At 40.0% G+C, this 20,146-nt stretch overlaps 2 protein-coding genes across 3 annotated transcripts; one reads left to right on the top strand and one right to left on the bottom strand.

The window, feature by feature from the left end:
• The first annotated feature begins 2,251 nt into the window (after nucleotides 1-2,251).
• Nucleotides 2,252-16,137, top strand: LOC117237974 (obg-like ATPase 1). 2 transcript variants are annotated; one of them, XM_033502443.1, is made up of 11 exons: nucleotides 2,252-2,382; nucleotides 4,145-4,326; nucleotides 10,633-10,693; nucleotides 12,157-12,284; nucleotides 12,628-12,803; nucleotides 13,386-13,463; nucleotides 13,541-13,638; nucleotides 13,780-13,920; nucleotides 15,123-15,219; nucleotides 15,286-15,408; nucleotides 15,526-16,137. In XM_033502443.1, the coding sequence occupies exons 2-11, from the start codon at nucleotides 4,146-4,148 to the stop codon at nucleotides 15,634-15,636; spliced, it is 1,194 nt and encodes a 397-aa protein (XP_033358334.1). In that variant the 5' UTR covers nucleotides 2,252-2,382; nucleotide 4,145; the 3' UTR covers nucleotides 15,637-16,137. The 2 variants fall into 2 exon arrangements, with proteins under 2 accessions (XP_033358334.1, XP_033358335.1); XM_033502444.1 differs by lacking the exons at nucleotides 2,252-2,382; nucleotides 4,145-4,326 and adding an exon at nucleotides 9,172-9,915 and having other exon boundaries at nucleotides 10,616-10,693.
• LOC117237977 (uronyl 2-sulfotransferase-like) lies at nucleotides 16,073-19,701 on the bottom strand. The gene is made up of 7 exons (XM_033502453.1): nucleotides 19,219-19,701; nucleotides 18,462-18,671; nucleotides 17,777-17,937; nucleotides 17,562-17,633; nucleotides 17,326-17,486; nucleotides 16,981-17,251; nucleotides 16,073-16,852 (listed from the first exon to the last, which is right to left on the bottom strand). The coding sequence occupies exons 1-6, from the start codon at nucleotides 19,372-19,374 to the stop codon at nucleotides 17,103-17,105; spliced, it is 909 nt and encodes a 302-aa protein (XP_033358344.1). The 5' UTR covers nucleotides 19,375-19,701; the 3' UTR covers nucleotides 16,073-16,852; nucleotides 16,981-17,102.
• Nucleotides 19,702-20,146: the final 445 nt, after the last annotated feature.

Consider the following 20,146-nt stretch of genomic DNA (forward strand, 5'->3'; position numbering starts at 1 on the left):
GATAGTTTCGATGTTATTTCCTCGTAAAGACGAGTCCTGCATGTTTCTCATTAAACGATCGTTTTCTACATTTATTATCTACCAATGCAAACTCTGTTCTTATTTCTCGCACCCTGTTATTCGGTGCTCCATTTACGGTCCGTCTTCTATTTTTTCTAGTAATAAAAACACCCGGTATATTCGAGAACAACGCGACCAAACGACTCACTGCTCGAATGTTACGATGTGCAATCGCTTTTAAGTAATTGACAGCCCGTAAGGTGTGTACTATTTGAACAGATATTAAATGCCCTTTCTTTCTTCGATCTTTCCGCTTGGAAACATGCTTTCTTCGAGAGACTGCTACCTTGAACGCTGCTTCGAACGAGCAAGTTACTTATTATTTACCATAGTATCGATTTTATTGCATTTCTTTGCCGTTTGCTTCGTAACTTTGCCATTTACATTTGCTCGTACCTCTCGATTAACTGAAAAACCTAATAAATATTGAATGTTCCGAATGCTTCTGATTCAATGGCCAGGTATCGCGGTTCGAACAAGTTACGATTCGCTTTCTTCGTATTCGCGTCTTTCAGAACACGGTTTAACGCGAACACGATTCGGATAGAAATTTCTTACGCAACTACGTCACAACTAACAAGATTATTCTTTCGTTGCAATCCGGTGGTGCATCGTGGTCAAATAAATCTTCGAGCAACGAGCAGCGCGTCGGCGTTTTCGCCGGAATTAGTAACGCAATCCTTCAATTCGGCGCATATCTAATCTGCCGAAATTCCTATAATTCGCCGCGCTTTAATATGCTTTTCATCGAAATTGTCGAAGCAATAAGAAAGGGCAGAAGGAAGAAGAGTTTCGATCGTGCGCTACGCTGGCAAGATGCTCCAGTGCACCAGTGACGTCAGCGAGTTTGCGGTCTTCAAATTACAATATCACGAAAACGAGCGAGTTGAGATGGTACGGACTACGGGGCCGAACAGAGGTAGGAGAAAGGTCCTTTCCGCCAGCCGTACGCTCGTGGAATAATAGCCTCCTGATTATATGCATTATATGGGCCGAGATTGATACGGTTCGTAATAAAATAATTGAAATAATCATACGGCACAAGGTCGACACAATGTTAGAAATCTGTTCGCCAAATGAAACATCGGTTAACGCAATATCGTGCTCGCAAGAAATATGTCTGTGACGTAATTGAAATCTCACGAAGTTATGCAAATTACATAATACGTTCGGCTTCCACGGTGAACGTTATGCGTTCTTGCAATTAAAGGGAAATTAAGCAATTTTGGAAATTAAGAGAGCAGCACGAGGAAAACTCTTCTCGTGTAACGACCATTTTCCTGTCCAAGGTAGGAAACCAATTTCTCGTTGAAATACAACGTCGGTGTCAACGATCGTCGCATCCTTCCCTGATCCAGTCTCACGGCGCCAGACATAAAGGCACGAATACACGCGAACGCGTCTGCATACTCGGTTATCCTTTTTTCTCCATTCCGAGGCAATCTTAATATTATCCTTCGAATTACGGCCCTCCGGTGATCAACGGCGTGCGTTCCCATCACATACGCACACCGTCCAATTAGACTCCGATAATCGCGGTCGTATTTCGGAGCACAACACTCCTCGTTGCATGGATGTTGCGTTACGTAACGAATCACAACTAAGTCAACGTTAGAAAATTATTGATCTCGCGAAAGCGAAGAACAAACCATATGGCATTTGCAGCGTTAGTTGCATCAACGATAAGGTTTAAAAGGCGTTTTTATTCCGCTTGAACGAAATCACAGTTTTACGCTATGATTTCAATCGCGAGTATTTTTTAACGTTGAAGTGGTTTTGCACATTTGTTTGGGGAGGAGCGTGCGTGTTTATGGTTTCCACGAAAGCATTGCAATCAACCCTCTCTGATGGCCCCTTTTTCTCCCACGGATTAAAGGTAGCGTTTCATTCCACGAAGCTATTCCTAGAATCATAATGAACTTGTTTGCGAATAGATACTTCAGGATCAGATCATCGAGACGAACGAAGAAATCGTTTCAGAAAAAGCAAGAAGTAATTAAATATCAAAACAGCGGATAATAATATATAATAATGAAAAAAAAAACAAATGAAAAGAATACGATACTATTGTTCGAGATATCATTGAAAACGTATTTGATTACTCATTTTTTGTTTTAATTTGTAGCTTCGTTGTTCTTTTTTCCTTTATTTAATCTTCGTTTATCCAATCGACAAAACTCTCGACTGGTAATATAGATATCTGTTTCGCTACTAAAGGCCGGTCGAACGTGAGACGTCGACGTCAGTGCAGTGCTGTGTTCCTATCTTTGCCACGAGTTGTGCAGTGATATTTACCTAGGAACAATACGAAAAATACTCGAGGTATTTAATCGATACTTAATTATCTAATCATCTCTGTAGCGGCTGAGAACAGCGTTATTCTCGTAGATTTTCATATAATTTCCACACAAGCAGGTAACGTACGTGCATGCAAAAATGATGCAACGTTTGTTGTGCTGATAGAAACATACACATGGCTCTTACGTACGAACGAACGACTCGAGCATACCGTAAGAATGTTAAAAAACAAATAACTGGAAATTGTTAAAGCTAGCAATCTATAAATAACTCGCTCTCCTTCTAAAGTAAGGTTAAGATCTGGTGTGCATCTTGCATTTGGTTCGAGAATCTAGTGCTACGTGGCAGCACTGTACAATACACCTAAAGCTCGAAGCACCCCCAATCCAGCCGATACGGTACTAAATATTGGCGCCTCTTTCGAATTTCAAATTTCGAAATTTATATCACGTACGTTTTACTCGATTCGTTTTAACTCGAGAAACTATCGCCTTTAATAAAGTATTGTTATATTTCCATCGAGGTAAAGGTAGAGGAGGTAGAAGAAGCGATCGATAAAGCGGAGGCAACGATGGCGAGACAATGTCGTAAAAGCAGAGGCGACGGTGATACCACGGCGCCAGAGCGGCTGTTGAGTAGCATCGCGGGCGGGTCCTTTCTTCTCTTCCATTATCGTAATCTGCAAATTTCGTGGGTACCGTGATGAAGAACGGTTGGAGGTGGCGCGGTTTCGAGTTAAACTGTTCGAGAGAGTAGATAGTTTCGGGGATAGACGGAGAGGAAGAGGAAAGCCAGTCGGGATGGCTGATCGTGTGAAAAGGAACGAGAAAGGAAGGGTAGAGAGAGAGGGATCCGAAAGACGAGACAGAGGAAGAGGAATCGCAAAGTCGGTGGCGGATTGGCGGCCTAAGGCGCGGTTGCAGATTCCCGGCGTGATGCCGGTGATTCGCGGCTTTGGTGCCCAGTAATCGTCGGTCCCCTTACCCGACGTATTCCTCCTCCCTCGCATCTTTGCTCAGGAGAATCCACCTCGTCCCTTCTTCTTTCTCGTCGAATTCGCTTCTCCGCACTTTCGTTCGCCTCCCTTTGCTTCCCTTGGCCTTCCCCGGGTCTCTCCCTTCGCCTCCCGTAGGCGTCTCGTACCTGTTTCATCCTTTTGATATGGCGCGGGCCCCGTTGTACAGCGAGCGAAGGATGAAAAGAAAGAAGGGGGGCAATCTTGCGGTAAATACAGCAATCGCTTGATGTGCCGTCCGCATTAATATAATTAGTCACCCCGAGCGCTCGAAAGCGACCCGATGTTTGAGAAGCCGACTCTCTCGACTCTGCTCTCTCGCTTCATTCTACTCCGCTCTGTCCGCCGTGCCTTGATTCTGTTCGAAGTATCAAGAGGCCGGGGGGCACTGCGTGCATAGGTAGGTGAAACATGGTGGACTGTTAAAGATTCCGAGGGTTGGAGGAACAAGGGCGTGGCCCATGTTGGATCATTTTCATTTCTGTCCATGCAAACTGATATATCCCCCCCCCCCCCCCTCTCTCCCTATAAATATGCAGACGCGGTCATTTTTGCATGCTGCGTTAGTACGTAGACAAAGACGAATCGGTAAACCTGGCCATTGCGAAGCGAATAGTGTCGCTGTGGAAATGAATGGAACTTCTCGAATCGAAGCGAACCTTCGACAAACGTGTTACAAGATTTGATTCTAATCAGTGTTGGATTCTTGAAATCGCGATACGGTTTCATATGAATGTGTGCAATGACGATAGATTTATATTTCTGTCATAGAATGGCGCCAAAGAAAATCGAAGAACCTGAAAGGAAGCCGCTTATTGGCCGCGTAGGTACCAATTTGAAAGTTGGTATAGTAGGTATACCTAACGTAGGAAAATCAACCTTCTTCAACGTTCTCACGAAAAGCCAGGCTGCTGCTGAGAACTTTCCCTTCTGCACCATCGATCCCAATGAAAATAAGTATTCATATTTTTTTCTTATGCATGTTTATTATAGACTGCGGACTTCTGTGCAAATTTGTATTTCTGCGAGTAAAGAACAAAAAGAAAGTAAAGAAATGGAACTTGGCTGGAGACTCGTTTCGCTTACTAAAAGTTACGACGAGCACTTCGCTTTGGAAACTTTCTGTATACTTCTATATTACATTAACTTTACCTTTAAATTTCATCTATGTTTGCATATACATTCGCAGTCTAATAATCATAATAGCGATATCGTGTTGTACGTCATAGAAAATATTTTCTACAGCACATGATATAATCGAATTGAAATTTCATTCAATTTTTACTATACAAAGCAACATTTTTTAGATGCTCCGACCTAATAACGTTAATCGTAGTTCGCGTCTGCCACTGCAAATATTTAACCTGATATTAAATCGCATGTCGTTTGTTTGCAACTCTGTGTAAAAGATTTATATAGTAACCTAAAAATGAGATATATCCAACGATGTGTGATAAAACATCGCGTCCCAAGATAAAAGAAGAGCACGAAGACGAGCACGAGAAGTTTTACGCAGATGCATCGTTTATTATAAAAAAGAGTTTCTTCCGATTCATCAAAGGATATCCTCGCCAGAAGTATTCTCCTTCCTGGCCCGAAGCTCATCAATGTGTGTATCCAAAAGCTAACTCTTACTACGTCTTCCACGAAGATACAAATCCATTTACTAGATTTCCCGTCAAATGCGAGTCGAGAGAGTATGGAAACGTCCGAGCACACTTTGAACCCTCTCAGGAACCTCACGAGATTCGAGATCCCTATGACGAAACCGAAGCGAGAAACAAATATCTGGCAAGCGAACCAACTTGTTTCGTCGTTCTGGGCAAACCTGACTTGAACACTACGAAACTTGCGACTATGATCGCGGACTCTTGGAATTGCGTGTTGATTTCTCCGTTATCGCTTATGAAACAGGAGATCCAGCAAAACAGCGAAAAAGGTAAATTCATGGCAGACGTGTTGAAAACAGGTGAATGTTTAGGTACAGAAATTATCATGAATTTGATAGCGAGTCGTCTTAATAAAAGGGACGTGTTTCACAAAGGGTACGTTGTAGAAGGATTGCCGTTAATTCCAAACGAGACACTCGATTATTCTTCTTACCCAAATATTTCCACCGAGAAGCTGGATCCAGAAAATTTTATGAAGATTTTTAACACGTCGGTTCCTAGAACCTGCGATACAGCGAACGAAGAAGCGATCAAACATCACGATGTGTCGGATAATAGCAAAGATATTTCGACTTCTCGCGAACAAAAGGTAGAGAATCAAGCATGTGTCATACTGGAAAATCCACGTTACGAAGATTTTATTTCAAGTCAGATCGAAGATATTTTCGCAACGTGGTCCATAAAACCATCGATAATCGTTTACGTAATGTGTCCTGACGCGGACGCGACGATAAAGCGTGCACATTTTCGTATAGATCCGACAACTGGTCGCACCGTAGACACGAGTTTCGCTGGTATGAGCAGACATATTGAGATGTTATTTTCTCATAACAAAATGCAGAATAACATGAACGTTTCCTTTGAATTGTATCAAGAGTTGACGAAGGAAGAACGAGTTTTAGACGAGAACCAGGGGAAATACTTACTGAAACGACCTTCTGACGAAAGATCCAACGTGGAATCGCAGTGTGCAATGTACAAACGCGTGGCACTGCCTACGATCGAGAAATGGATCTTGCTATACAACCCACAGAACATAATTCGCGTGGATGGTCGTACACCTGTATCGCTAATGTTTCAAATTTTTATCTCACGGCTACGCACATTGCCAGTGCCGCGTGTAATTCTTCCGCGAAGATTCGCGAATCACGCTGCGTTAGAATTCGAGGGTGAATCGCCAGTGATACCCGTAACTGGCGACGAATTCGAAGATAAGTCGAACGAAGAAGCGTTTCAAGATCTGAGAAACAGAGAAACCGTTTCGCCTCTATTCCCTTGGAGACTGTCGTCCTGGAATTTTCTTTGTCCCGTCGAATTAACAAAGGGAAGGACCGTGGAAGGATTAGCGAAACACGCCGTTCGATTTATGAACAAAGTCTTCTTTCTTTCGTCGAACGAGGCTGCTGATTTATTTATCGAAAATCCAAGAACTTTTATTTCTCCTTTGTCTCCGCGACCGACTTGTAAAATCGTAGTATTTGGACCTGACTATTCTGGCAAATCTGATCTCTGCGACGAATTGGCACGAGTGTTAAGAGGTACGATAATAAACGCGAAGGAAATTGGAAAATATTCGGCGAACGTTAACTCGTATATTTATTCGTCGGATCATGCGATTGTGGAGGCTATACAGAGCGTGCCGAGAGAAGAAATCGATATTGAAATATGGAGAGACGGAGGTTACATCGTAGATGGTATGTATCCCAATATCGATTCTTGGAAAACAATCGTGGAAGATTCGGAGATTATCTTCGAGGATGCGATTCTTTTGTTCGACGAGGATCCTTACGATTATTTGATATCAAAATGGCGAAAAATTCGTGGCATCGAAAAGGATGGGCAATTCGAGGAAAGCTTCGAAGACCTTGGAGATGAAGAGGGCGAGGAAGAGGCGCAAGGTCTGGTCGAATATATTAGACACATTCAGAGGTTTGAATCGGATTGGGAAGCGATACGAGAAAGAGCGATGGATACTTGCAGAAATCTTATTACCTGCGATGTTGGTAAAATCACCGATGTCTCGAAATACGTTATGGATCGAATTAAGGATCGTTATATGGATAAAGCAAGAGTTATGACTGACGAGGAGAAGGAAAGAGAAAGAGATCTTGCAGAATATATCGGCATGACCGATGACACGGAAAATATCGAAGAAGAAGAAGAAGAAGAAAAGGAAGGTGAAAGAGAAACGGCGGAATTACCTTCTAAGGAAGATAATCGTCGCTTTGGAGACACTAATTACTACTGTCCAGTGGCGTTATTAAGATATAATATATTTTGGAGAGGCAAAGAAGAGTTCAGCGCTATTTTTATGGATAAGATATATCATCTATCTAGTCTCACAGCTCTCGAGGAATTTTTACGTGGCCCGCAAAAATTAGGTCTTCCATTGAAAAGGCCTTTATCTTTAATTCCACCCCTTCGTATGAGTATCGTTGGTCCATCAGGAAGTGGGAAAAGCACGTTGTCAGACGCGATATCTCGAGAATACGGTCTGCTTCATATAGATTACTTTAATTGTTTCACTACGTACATGGGATCCCGTGGAATGCGACCATTATCCCACAGAGATGTTCTTGTTTTATCAAACGAACTTCCCGATGAGGTAGAATTGCCAGCAGATCCGAGCGACGAGAGATACAACAGCGACTCTAATACAATTCTGACATTTATTCGAAGTTATTGGAGAGACGGCAGTGTGCTTCTTCCTGAAAGAATGCACGACGAATGTTTAACGCGATTTTTCAAAGGACTTTACGGCGAACCCGGTGCCGTGTTCGATCAGTTTCCAAGCTGTCCGCAAGACGTAGAAACTGCTATAAGAGAGTACACGGTGCCCGAGATAATAATAGAACTTCGTTGCGGTAGAGAGACGGTATCGGACAGAGTAATACCGAAATTACTCGCATCGTGGGAACAGAATTTGGAAGAGAAGAAACGCATCGAACAATTACGATACGCTACACAGCTTGAAGATTATCGAAGAGATCGAGATATTTGGGTGAAAAGAATGCTGGATGAGATGATCGGTCAACGATATATCGGGGAAGAAGAAGATAACGCGGAGCACGAATACAAGGACGAAGACGACATACTCACGGAGGAATACATGCTGAGCGATGACACGGATTTGGAAGAAATGGAAGTGAGAAGGTTTGAGTTAGAAGAAACGTGGTATCGAGAGAATCCTGAGCCTGTGCTGTTCACCGACTGGGAAGATTTTGAAACAGCGAGACGAAGAATCGAGCAAGAATTTTTCAGCAAGTACGAAACTGATTCTCAAAAGATAGCTGCTATTCGCAGCCTTCTAGAAAATGAATCGATACCGTATATCGTAGTGGATGCCGAAGCAGATGTAAAAAACGTTTTACTGCGAATTATGAGAATTCTCGAGCCCTACGTTCGTCGAGATATTTCTATCCTGGAGAAGATCTATACCATCGATCTTGAAACAGCCGACACTCTGCTTGATTGCGGCTATTATCTTTTAAGTTCCTTTGGACGCTGGTGTCCTGTGCAGTTGCGTCAAAATAACGTTCCTCTGCAAATGTTCCTGCCACTGGAATCTGTGCAGGAGATTTATCCCGTCATACACAGACAATTCGTCTACTTCTTCGGCGGCAAAGACGCGCAGACCGCATTTTTAGAGAGTCCGTTCGAGTATCTCGAACGAGATTCTTGCGCACCTATTATTCCATTCCGGCTCTCTATCATTGGCCCACCGAAATCCGGGAAAACGACTCTTGCACAACGATTTGCCAACAAATATGGCGTAAAAGTGATAACGCGAGGAGCCGCTCTACGTTACATCGTCAAATATTTTCCTTGGACAGAGTGGGCGCAATTGACAGAATCTTCTCTTCGTGCAGGTCGAACGGTTCCAACGGAATGCGTAAACCGTGCCGTTGAAATGTATTCCATCGATCCTAATGTGATTTCTCAAGGTTTCGTGCTCGATGGTCTTCCCTTAAACCGCAAAGAATACGAGCAACTGACGTTTCTAGGTCTTCAACCAATGATCACTCTCGACCTGAAAGCGAATCTAGCTTTTTGTCTCGATCGTTTGTCTCGCGCATTCGACGATCGAACGATAAAACCACCTACCTTCTCGAATAGCTTTTTATCTCATCGCTATGCCGTTTGGGAAGTCGATCAGGAACACTTTCGAACTTGGTTAAAAAGTTTCACCCAGAACGTAATAGAATTAGACGCGACTAAATGTATGTGGTATGTGTGGAGCCAAGCTGATCGACGCGTATGTTCCAGATACACGATCATCAGATCGTACTTTCGTGAAAGTGACTACGATAAAATTCACAGCTTGAAATATATGAGCGTCTCGCCGTACGAATTTAGGAAACGACAAAGCCGGTTCGAGTCCTATTGTCCTCTTTGCTTGTACTACGAGAACACGATGAAGACATCGGGACCTCCGGATCATCGAGGCACGATTCAGTTTAGGGAACACTTCTACTGGATTTGTTCGCAACATACCAATGAATTTATTCAACACCCGCAAAAATATCTTCCACCGGTGAACAATGCGTATCCACCGGAAGATCGTCCGCGAATTTTAACCGAAACGATCGACTTGGAACATTCGTGTTGGGCCAAACGTTTGCAAGTCAGAGGATTTTGCTTAGTAACGTACTTCGATGGATTACCAAGTCGAAAACTTGTACCTGGAAAAATAGTTACAGCAGTTTTGTACAAAGACAATTTATACCTGTTCTGTACGGAAGATTGTCGCGATAAATTTTTAGCGCAACCCGATAAATACGCGAACGTTCAAATGAAATTTTTATATACGATGCCAACGATCGACGTAAAATCTCTGCCAAATGTTGGTTTCCTGGAACAAACGGTTTCCAAGTTAATAATCAAAGCTGTAAACGAAATCAGCGTAGATCGGCCGAAATTACCAGGTTTATCGCCTTCGGCTACCGCCGCCGTTTACATCGGTGTATACTTAAAGGCTCGTAACACATGTTGCGGCTTAAAAGAAACTGAGTTGTACAAAACAATTAGCAGAAGAATGTACAGTCGTGAAATGATCATCAAAGCAGCGACCCGAACGATGAAGAAAAGAATAAACCCTTTCATACATGCACCTGTATATAAAGATCAGGCTAATCCTACTCACAGATACACTCGACAATCGTCTATGTTATCTCGTATATACGTACCTAAGTCTACTTCAATTACGTTTCGTCGAACATCACCGACACAAATTTTAGCCGATCCCGACGATAAAAAATCGACAATAATAATAAACACATTGTGAATAGATAATTTGTCCTATTATTTTCTATTACAGATTTTATCGAATCCCGACGACGAATAAATTAGATATTTTGTACTTTAATCGTGTCTAAATATTATTATAAAACTATATATCTCAGTGTAATAAACACTTTGTAAATAGACAATAAACAACGTATACATAATCTACTATCTGACTGGAATTTCTTTTTCCAATATCCTATTATTTTTTTATTCCCCATGTGAATATATGACGCGTGTTATTTGTTAAGAAAAATTTGTTATTGAATGTTATTTGTCGTCTAACTAGATTTTATCTTTCAGCACGTCGCGTACCCGTTCCTGACGCAAGATTCGATTACCTGTGCGAATATTTTAAGCCAGCTAGGTACGTATCAAACCAGCTACTACATACCGGTGAAAATATTGTTCGATCGTAACGACAAATAACTGATACGCGTTATTGTATTATCGAACAAAAGTGACGAGTCTACCAGAAAATGCGCCCTCGCAATGGGAAACGAGTTGGAATAACCATTGACATTTCCATACTCCTTTGCTTTTATTTTCACAAGGCAGGGATAGGGAGGAGAGAAAGCGGTACGTGATCTGCAATGCAGATTCGACAAAATTCGTCTACGCGACGTATAACTCACGTTGAATACCAGCCGACTTCACGTACGTTTTTCTTTTACTCGCTCGTGGCATACTATTATTTAAGATAACATTTCGTAAGATATTTCTAAAACTTAGATTTATATGCGATATTGACTGGATTATTTTGCGTTAGAAAGATCAATGTATGCCCTCCGGGGGGAGGCTAGAAAAGATTAATTAAAATTTCACGTGACACTCGAAACTAATCAAACGCGATGAAAGTTCCACCGAAACACATGGAAACCGTTATACGTGCTGTGGTATGCATCAACTTGTCGATGAAAGCCGTGTTTACCGTGCCTCGCGTTATCACGCTGGCTCGTTCACACGACGAGATTGAATGTACAGAGCAGCAGGAAGATTGGAAAGCAAAGCGTATGTTCGGTCCACGGTAAAATATTCTTCGACGCTGTTGTCGCTGGTAAACAGTTAAACTTAACCATGGCAGAGCGCAAAAGAGAAAGAGAGAGAGAGAGCGAGAGAGAGGGAGCGGCATAGAATCGATGAACTTCAAAGTATAGCGAAGTAACGAAAAATTATCGAGTGAAAGACGAATCGAGTTTGCTTTGCGACACGTGCTTTCCTCGGAATTCAACTAATTTGAAGAGATTAAAACTCGCTACCGTGTTAGATCAAAGAGCGTGTCTTGCATCCTGGTCACCCTGGCACCCAACTCCGAAACACTGTCGCCAACGGCCAACGACACTGCAAAGTCCGAATGGCTGTCACGTGTCAGATGATTCAACGATCCCTAATGAAAGCCACCTAACATGGCACTCCCCTTCTTGCTCATTTTACTAACGCCTCTCTTCAAAGGCTAATTGTTTAATGATGCTACTTGCATTAGCATTTAAATACAGCTCGTTGTCACTGCGACGCCCTCCTTTAAATTCTAGGCGCGTGCATGTTACAGTGTAAATACATCATCAGTCGTATTCTATTCGTACTTACAAAAAAAAAGTCGCGAATGCTCCCGGCTTCGATTTGGATGAAACTTTTTAGGAAGGAGGAACAGCCGAATGTAGTAGATATATCTATATATATGTGTGTATATCTTTTAGCCGCGGTGACTCAGGTTCGAAGGCTGAAACCACCCTCCGAAGTTCGAACTCTTAAGAGCAACAGAGTTCGCGACTTTTGCTTCTTGAACGAATCGAGAATCGCGATGAGACGCGTCCTTATTTACGGTTTCAGCAAAGTTCCAGCTTTCTTAAATGTCGTGGACATCGCTGGCTTGGTCAAAGGTGCCGCGGAGGGACAAGGCCTGGGAAACAATTTCTTATCGCACATCAACGCTTGCGATGGGATTTTTCATCTTTGCCGTAAGTCCAGCATAAACATTCGATTCGATACGAAGCTCTTTATATAGGAGCAAGCGACGACGTTGCTGTCCCAGATGAACAATAACTGATAAAATCGATTACGTTAAAGGGAAGGTAGCGTTGCCGATGAGATCGAGAGATTAGTTTATCATCGTGTTTGCTCCTTCCGTGCATTGCACATGCAATCATGGACACGAGTTTATCTTGCAACACGCACGAGTAGCTTATAGACGTAAGAGTACTATACCGTTATAGCTTTCGTTAACAGTTTTCATAGAACTGCATCGATTCTAGAAAATAAATTTGCCAAACTAAGCGGATTAATATCGTATTTTATTCGTAGGAGCGTTCGACGACGACGACGTTACTCACGTGGAAGGAGACGTGAATCCCGTGAGAGATCTCGAGATAATTAGCGAGGAATTACGGTTGAAAGATATCGAGTTTTTAAATGGTCATCTGGAGAAGCTGGAGAAGCTCGTTGTCCGAGGAAACGACAAGAAACTAAAGCCTGAATACGTAAGTAGTAATTTATGTTTGAAGATTTGATGCGTTTTAACGTCGTTAACCCTGCACATCGAAAGAAATACATTAGGACGTTTAAAGAAACTCGTTCTCTTTTGACGTTCGGATTGAGAAACGAAAGAAATCATTGTAAATGTAGGCATATCGTAGAGCCTGAACGAAATTACCGAGGAAATTAAGAGAGCGCGGTCGGTACACTACTTCCTAGAACGAATCAATCGAATTACCCTCTTTCCGTGGATTGACCCACGGCAATTTCCGATCTCTCCCCTCGTTCTAGACTTTGCAATTTGCTAAAACTTTTCGAGAGTTCCAAGCTACCTCCTCGTCTTCTCTCTCGGTCAAAGTAATAGAGAGGCGTTTCGTTAGTGTACAATCCTCTAATCACAGTTCGATCTCGGGATTATTCCACTTGGTAGCGTACTTACTTACGAACTTATTCGTCTGGCCGACTATTATCGTTAGCGGAACACTGATCTTTTTCGAATCCAGTATTTTCGCACGGTAGTGGTAAAAAATACAATCTGTTGGAGAAAGCTAACGCTTACAGATATAATCGAGTGCTTTTCTGTGCAGGATACGTTATTGAAAGTGAAAGGTATAATGGTGGATGAAAAGAGGCATATCAGGTTTGCCGACTGGAGTGCTACTGACGTAAGTTAATCGTATCGCTTTGCAAATGAAAAATTTTAATGCTATTCCAATGTTATTCTGGTCGGTCGTGTTTTTAGATCGAGGCTCTCAATAAATATTTATTCCTCACGTCAAAGCCAGTCATTTATTTAGTTAATCTGTCCGAAAAGGATTACATACGTAAGAAGAATAAATGGTATGTATATATCGTTTATTATCTGGGATCTATATGTATATTATCGTTATTTGACGCTTTAAACAAACGACAATCGATCATTAATATATTAATTAACATACGAATTTTTCTTATGTCTTAACACTCACATGTCAATTTCAGGTTAATCAAAATCAAAGAATGGGTTGATAAGAACGATCCAGGAGCTATTTTAATCCCATTCAGTGGAACTTTCGAAAATAAACTTTTCGATATGGATGACGCAGAACGTGCGAAATATCAAGAAGAGAACAAAGTTACGAGGTGAGTAACGGTGTCTATAATTCGTTACATAGCTCTATCTGTATCTTTTAAATGAACGCCAAACTATCTTTATACTTGCAAATGAAACGACCGCCAAAATAAGCAGTGTGTTGCGTGAATTTAAAAGAAAAGAAAAAAAGAGAGAGAGTGAAAGGAAGGGAGAAGAACGAACGTAAAAATCGTAAAATTCGTAAAACCTAATCCTCCCCTGCTTTAAAACCTAAGAAAGTCAGGTTCCCATATTTAGCTATGCACCAGGTTATCTACTAATGGTAATAACAATGGAGGGCTCGGTTTAAGCGTCTAGACTAGCCCTACTTTCATGTAGGGTGACCAATAAAAACTGCGGCATCTTTACTGTGGCGCATTATATTTTTACGAACGGCTATTCAAATTCTTGCAAAATTGCATAAAAACCCCTCCTATCCTCCCGGGCACACCGGTATAACCAGGGAGACGAGTGGAATGAGGATCAACCGGTTCAGTTGGCTAGTGGGTCATTCGCGAACAAACTCAACCCGTGTTATGCACGGTAAACTCGATCAAGTTCGCGTACGTTTTCAACATTGTTATACTGTAACATACTGTATGTTATACCGATAAAAGTAATCGACGTACAGAACTATAATGCGTTGGATAAAGAAAAACTTTGTTCGTTATATAAATTTATGTTGCAATTATTTTGGACCGAAGGGGATTGCATAATTATAGCTAGCGTGGAAAATATAAAATCGTTACCAATGATACCTATAATCTGGCATTGATGGTTAGAAATCTAAATTCTTCGGCAAATTTTGTCGATCCCTCGAAATGATCGCATAAGATAGGTTCTCTTGGTAATCACAGGGGACAAACGAAAGATTTCTAGATACCGCGATTTTATTTCGAGACCGCAGATAACCAAGGCGCCGAAGTAGATCTCGGACAGAGTTAGAGTGATAAAATTGCGGTATTAAGTCGTTCAGCTTTATGTGTATTCTCTGAAGTCTCGAAGTTCGTCGGGCTCACGGAACAGGATGGCTTCCCTTCTTGTACCCTGTCATTAGACGATATTCGGTTCGAGACAATCATATTCCACAGTCCTGTTTTTTGGCCACCCCTTCTTTGAACCAAGAATTCATTTTTTTCTGCCCCCCCCCCTCGTCTTCTTTTTTCTAATACGAGTTGAAAATTTGCTGTTTCATCTTACGAATCGTTTTTAGCGCGCTTGACAAGATTATCGTTCAAGGATACAAAGCGTTGCAATTGCAGTACTTCTTTACAGCGGGACACGATGAAGTGAAAGCATGGACGATCCAGGTAAATCAAAGTGATCCTTTTCAATGTTCTTTCATGATCTTATCCGGGAATCTTTCGTTACTTTAGAAAGGTACAAAAGCACCTCAAGCTGCTGGCAAGATTCACACAGATTTCGAGAAGGGATTCATCATGGCTGAAGTCATGAAATTCGACGATTTTAAAAACGAAGGATCGGAAGCAGCGGTAAAGGTGAGTATCGTACTGTATGATATTTAACACCAATCGAATGCTTTTCATTGTTTTTATTTTCCAGTTGTTCTATGTAAATGTGGCTATATTAATCTTCTTTTTTTCTTTTTACTATAGGCCGCCGGAAAATATAGGCAACAAGGACGAAACTACGTCGTCGAAGACGGAGACATCGTTTTCTTCAAGTTTAACGCTGGTGCTGGATTAAAAGATGCAAAGAAAAAGTGATGGCACGTTTTACTCATGTTGTTGCTCGTTCATCTGTACATCAACATGATCGCCATGTTTTGTTGCACGCGCGATTTGCGCATGAAACGATCAAAATCGCTTTCTGATACTCCTTAATTTCATTTTTCCTTCAATTTAAGATCGTATAATATCATAGTTGGTATCGATAGTAACGTTTTTATAGCAAGATTTCGAATTGTACTCAAATAGATATTTTTATATGTTCTATTACGCTATAAAGATAAAATATCCTATGCTTATACGATCAACGTAATTTGTCAATTCAATGCTTTTTCTTTTATTTTATACAAGATCAAAATATCGGTAACTTGCATTTTTAAACAACAATAAATGTAAATAGGTGATAAGAGCTTGATGATATAATACGCTGATTTTTACCACTCGGAACAACCAGTAAACCACAAAACGATCATTGTACGTTTTCTAATGTTTCTTTGTATATTTCCATATTTATTCTAAATATATTTCTTTAAAAGATAATTATCTAATACCTTCTCCCTTGAGAATAGTAAAACCGTGTTTGAAGCTTGCTTTGTACATTTAAAATATTACGATTATAAATATAACTATCTAATCCAGCTATAATATAGGTATTTTATCGGATTTTGCGTCGTACGAACTGAATATCAACGAAATATCCTCTTTATATCATGCCTAAAGGGGAAAAAAGGCTTAGATTCTTATACTTTTAATTATATGCTAATAAATGTAATTAATATCAAGTTTAAACAAATTATTATAGATTATTGTATATTACAATAACAAAAATTACGTATTTGGAACTTCACATGACACAATTTTTGTACGTGCTGTGATTATTCCCAATCGATGATCACTGCTCAATAAAAGTTTCGATTGTTGTCTACCCTATGAGTATTATCAGAGAGAAAATTTCTACCAATGCATCGAAAGACAACGAGGATACTTTAACGTAGTTTACACGTTGAAAACAGCTATTATAGAAACATAAGTGTAACACTGACATGGAAAACGTATAAATTATTGCTACCGTTACAATAAATTTATAATAAAAATGTAAAAATTAATAAATTATAAACTATGAAGATTGAAAAGTAGTTTCTTCTGTATATCCTATATTTTCTAGGAATTCTCACTAAACAAGAGGAGTCGATTCTAAGCAAATGAGATGCATATCGTTCCTGTGCAGTATTCTAAATTTACAGGAACTAAAATCCTGAAAAAAATCAAATATTTTGTTGCGCTCTGCACAATTTAGAACAGTACGATACATCTATACCATATTAAAATAACAATACATTATACCATAGTAAAAATACAAAAGGGAAAAATCCGTGATCATACCTTTCTTCCTAAAAAAATTTTTAATCAAATTTATTTCTCTATAAAATCATTATTATTGGAATATTTAATATCTTTGGTATATTTTGAAACTAAACACTTATCATCGTGTAAATTTCATGGCTTTAATCAATGTCGATCAATGTTTCGTTCAAAAGTCGATATTTTAACCATTGATAAAATTCTATCTCATCCTCAAGAAGCTTAAATAAAATATCTCTTTCTCGTGCTCTTAGCGTAAGTGTTGGATCAGAAAAGTGTCTTTTTCTCGGCTCTAAATGAAACGAATCGAAACTAGATTGAATCTGAAATCTTACCGCCTAATTATACTTAATTATAATTACTTACGAATCTTTCTGTAACTACGTTTAGCACCTCGAAAGAAATATGGAAATTTGTACTCCAGTACATCTATGGATTGTTCCATGTAATTTAATATACCGACAACAGGGTACCATTCAACGATATTTGCCTTTGCTCGTTCTAACGCCCATTTGTTATTTATCTTTCTACAATTGATACGCAATGCAGGGAAATAAAAAAGTTACCATGTGCTACAAAAATGTAATATATTAAATACTCACGCGCATCGAGGATCTTGACCGCAGAACGTAGGTATGGCTCTATGAAGCATGTCACTTCGCCTTTCACGATATCTGAAAAGTAACAAATGCATCTTTAAGTATAATTAATAGTTGTGCACCACGTTCATTCATATTTACATTTATAATATGCCAGTAACGATTAGTAAAATACAAATAAAACGAAAAATTCTACCAAAAAGAAATTTGATTTTTACCTCCGCAAATTATGCGCACACATAGGATTTCTCACTAGGGAAATAAACGTCGGAGACTCTCTTCCGAACTTGGAGAAGTTCAGAAATCTAACATCTCCGTCGAAACTCAAAGGAATCGCTTCCTGTCTAATGATATTAGTAATTTCTTCTACTAACAGTTCCTACAAAATAGTTAACCAAAGTTATTTATAAACTGAGAAACGCTGAACAACCGGCTTCTCCTGTATCGTCTAAAACTGCAAACTAAAAATGTCACGATGATTATTTACCATACTGAAAATACATCGAATCTTTTAACATTTATCAACTTTCCTATCGTATTTCGCGCAGTCGCGCCACCTCTATCTGGCTTTAGCTAGACTTGCTCCAAATAGGTATTTCCGACACGGCTACTTTAATTGAAAAGATGAAAGTGGCACAACTTCGATTGCAACACTGAAAACCGACTCTGACATGAGCGTAAAGTGCAACAACCACTACATGGTACTATGATTAAATTTTCCCAAGATTTATGCGGCCAATGAATCAGCAGCTGATTCATATTTCTTACGTTATTGTTCGGCATTCGATCTATGCAGTTGCCATTTGAAATAGTACTACCATTATTTCGCGTTATTGAACGAGCATTAATATCGAGAACGGTAATTCAAAAACTATCTTATGAACGTCGTGTACGAGATTATACCTCTTGCAGAGTTGATAGAAGCCCATGATCACCAGGTGGTAATCGTATATGTTTAAACGCATTGTAACCCTGCAGACGTTGTAGGATCAAGACTAACAATTCAGCTCCAGCATCGGGTACACGCGTCAGCATTAAAACATGCTGGTTCATTTTAGGCAAACTTCCACGAGCACCCAATTCAGCAAGAGAAGGTGTAACGTATCGATACGTCTGCACAGTAAATCATATTAATAATCGTTGTATCATAGCGGCTGCAACAAGCTAATAGTTTAAATTAATAAATAAACTGGCAGATTGCGATGAATTTATACATGCAAATTCAAGTTTACACGAAGACGGCTAAAAGAGTAGAAGCTAGACAATGATTTGTTTTACTTAATTTTTATGCATTTTTCCATCTTTTCCCGCGAACGTATAAGAATCTCTAGTCCATTAATAAAATCAACAAAATGTGTAAAGTATTATACGTAATCAGGAAACTCTCCAATTCTCTATCATACGCAATAAACTCGTTTGTAAATCGTAAAAGGGAAAGATCGCTTTCCAATAATTACATCGTTCACAGACGCACTTTCACTGCACTACAATCTAAACGCGACCAGTATCCTATTGGAAAAAAAACAATTCTCAAACAGTACCATATCAAATTGTATGAAAAGTCGAAAATATTTCATAGAAAATGAAAGATTTCACCGTATACATACTTTGAAATATCTAGTTTACCTTCGTCTGAATCGTTTAATTGGATACAATTTACCTGACCTTTATGGACTTCCTGTTCTCCAGCGTAAGGCTTTTCTATGCTACTTCCTGTATCGTTTACAGTTTCCACTGTTGATTTCGAATTTAAAACAATGAAGAAAACTGTCAAGCAAACAGCAACACTAGTTAGCAAGCCACGATTTCGCCGCATCTCAAAACGAGACTCGACTGATTGTGATCCTTCAAGATGACGGCTATCTTTCTTCTTCAGATACTATTTTGTTAATAATCCTGATCACGAACATCGAAAGTCTGAGTCACGAATTATCAGCGTTTGTTTCTACCAAGTAACTAAAGAGAATGTCAGTGGGTCAGAGACTTCGTACTGCTTGATCCCCACATCTTCACCTAAACTCCCACCAATAGTGGATCTCACGAAAAGCGAAACTTAGCTTTTCCAGATGCATTTATCGCGTTCACTGCATGCATAAACCGCTGTTTCCAACTAAACATCTGAGAGATTTAACCTACTCGAGATATCAACAGAATAGACTAGAATACAGGTGTTTATGCATTTTGATATCCTTATGGGCATAACGAAGGAACTGCGAGCTAAATACAAATTCGTTTCATCCGCTAAGTATTATAGAAAGTACTTTACATTGGCTATATTATACATTTTTGGTTCTTATATGCATTAAACTTTTGTACCTTTCAATTCTCGGGAATTGCGAGATAACAAATCATTTCCATACGACATTTAGAATATAGGTCTATTCCTGTTCAACTAGGTTGGATCCTTCGTTTCTGTTACAAATTTTGTAGTGCATCCATCGACATACATATTCATAAAGCGAGATAGCAAAAACGGTGAAAGGCAGCGCAACTCTTTCATGCTAAATGATGATTCTACTTCTTTGCTATTCGATGCTTCTATCGACCTTCGTAACGCCGTTAATGTTTGTTCGATACGCCGGCATTTG

Source organism: Bombus vosnesenskii, unplaced genomic scaffold (assembly GCF_011952255.1).
Source record: "Bombus vosnesenskii isolate JDL3184/JDL3185 unplaced genomic scaffold, Bvos_JDL3184-5_v1.1 scf7180000013417, whole genome shotgun sequence".
NCBI classification, from domain to species: domain Eukaryota; kingdom Metazoa; phylum Arthropoda; class Insecta; order Hymenoptera; family Apidae; genus Bombus; species Bombus vosnesenskii.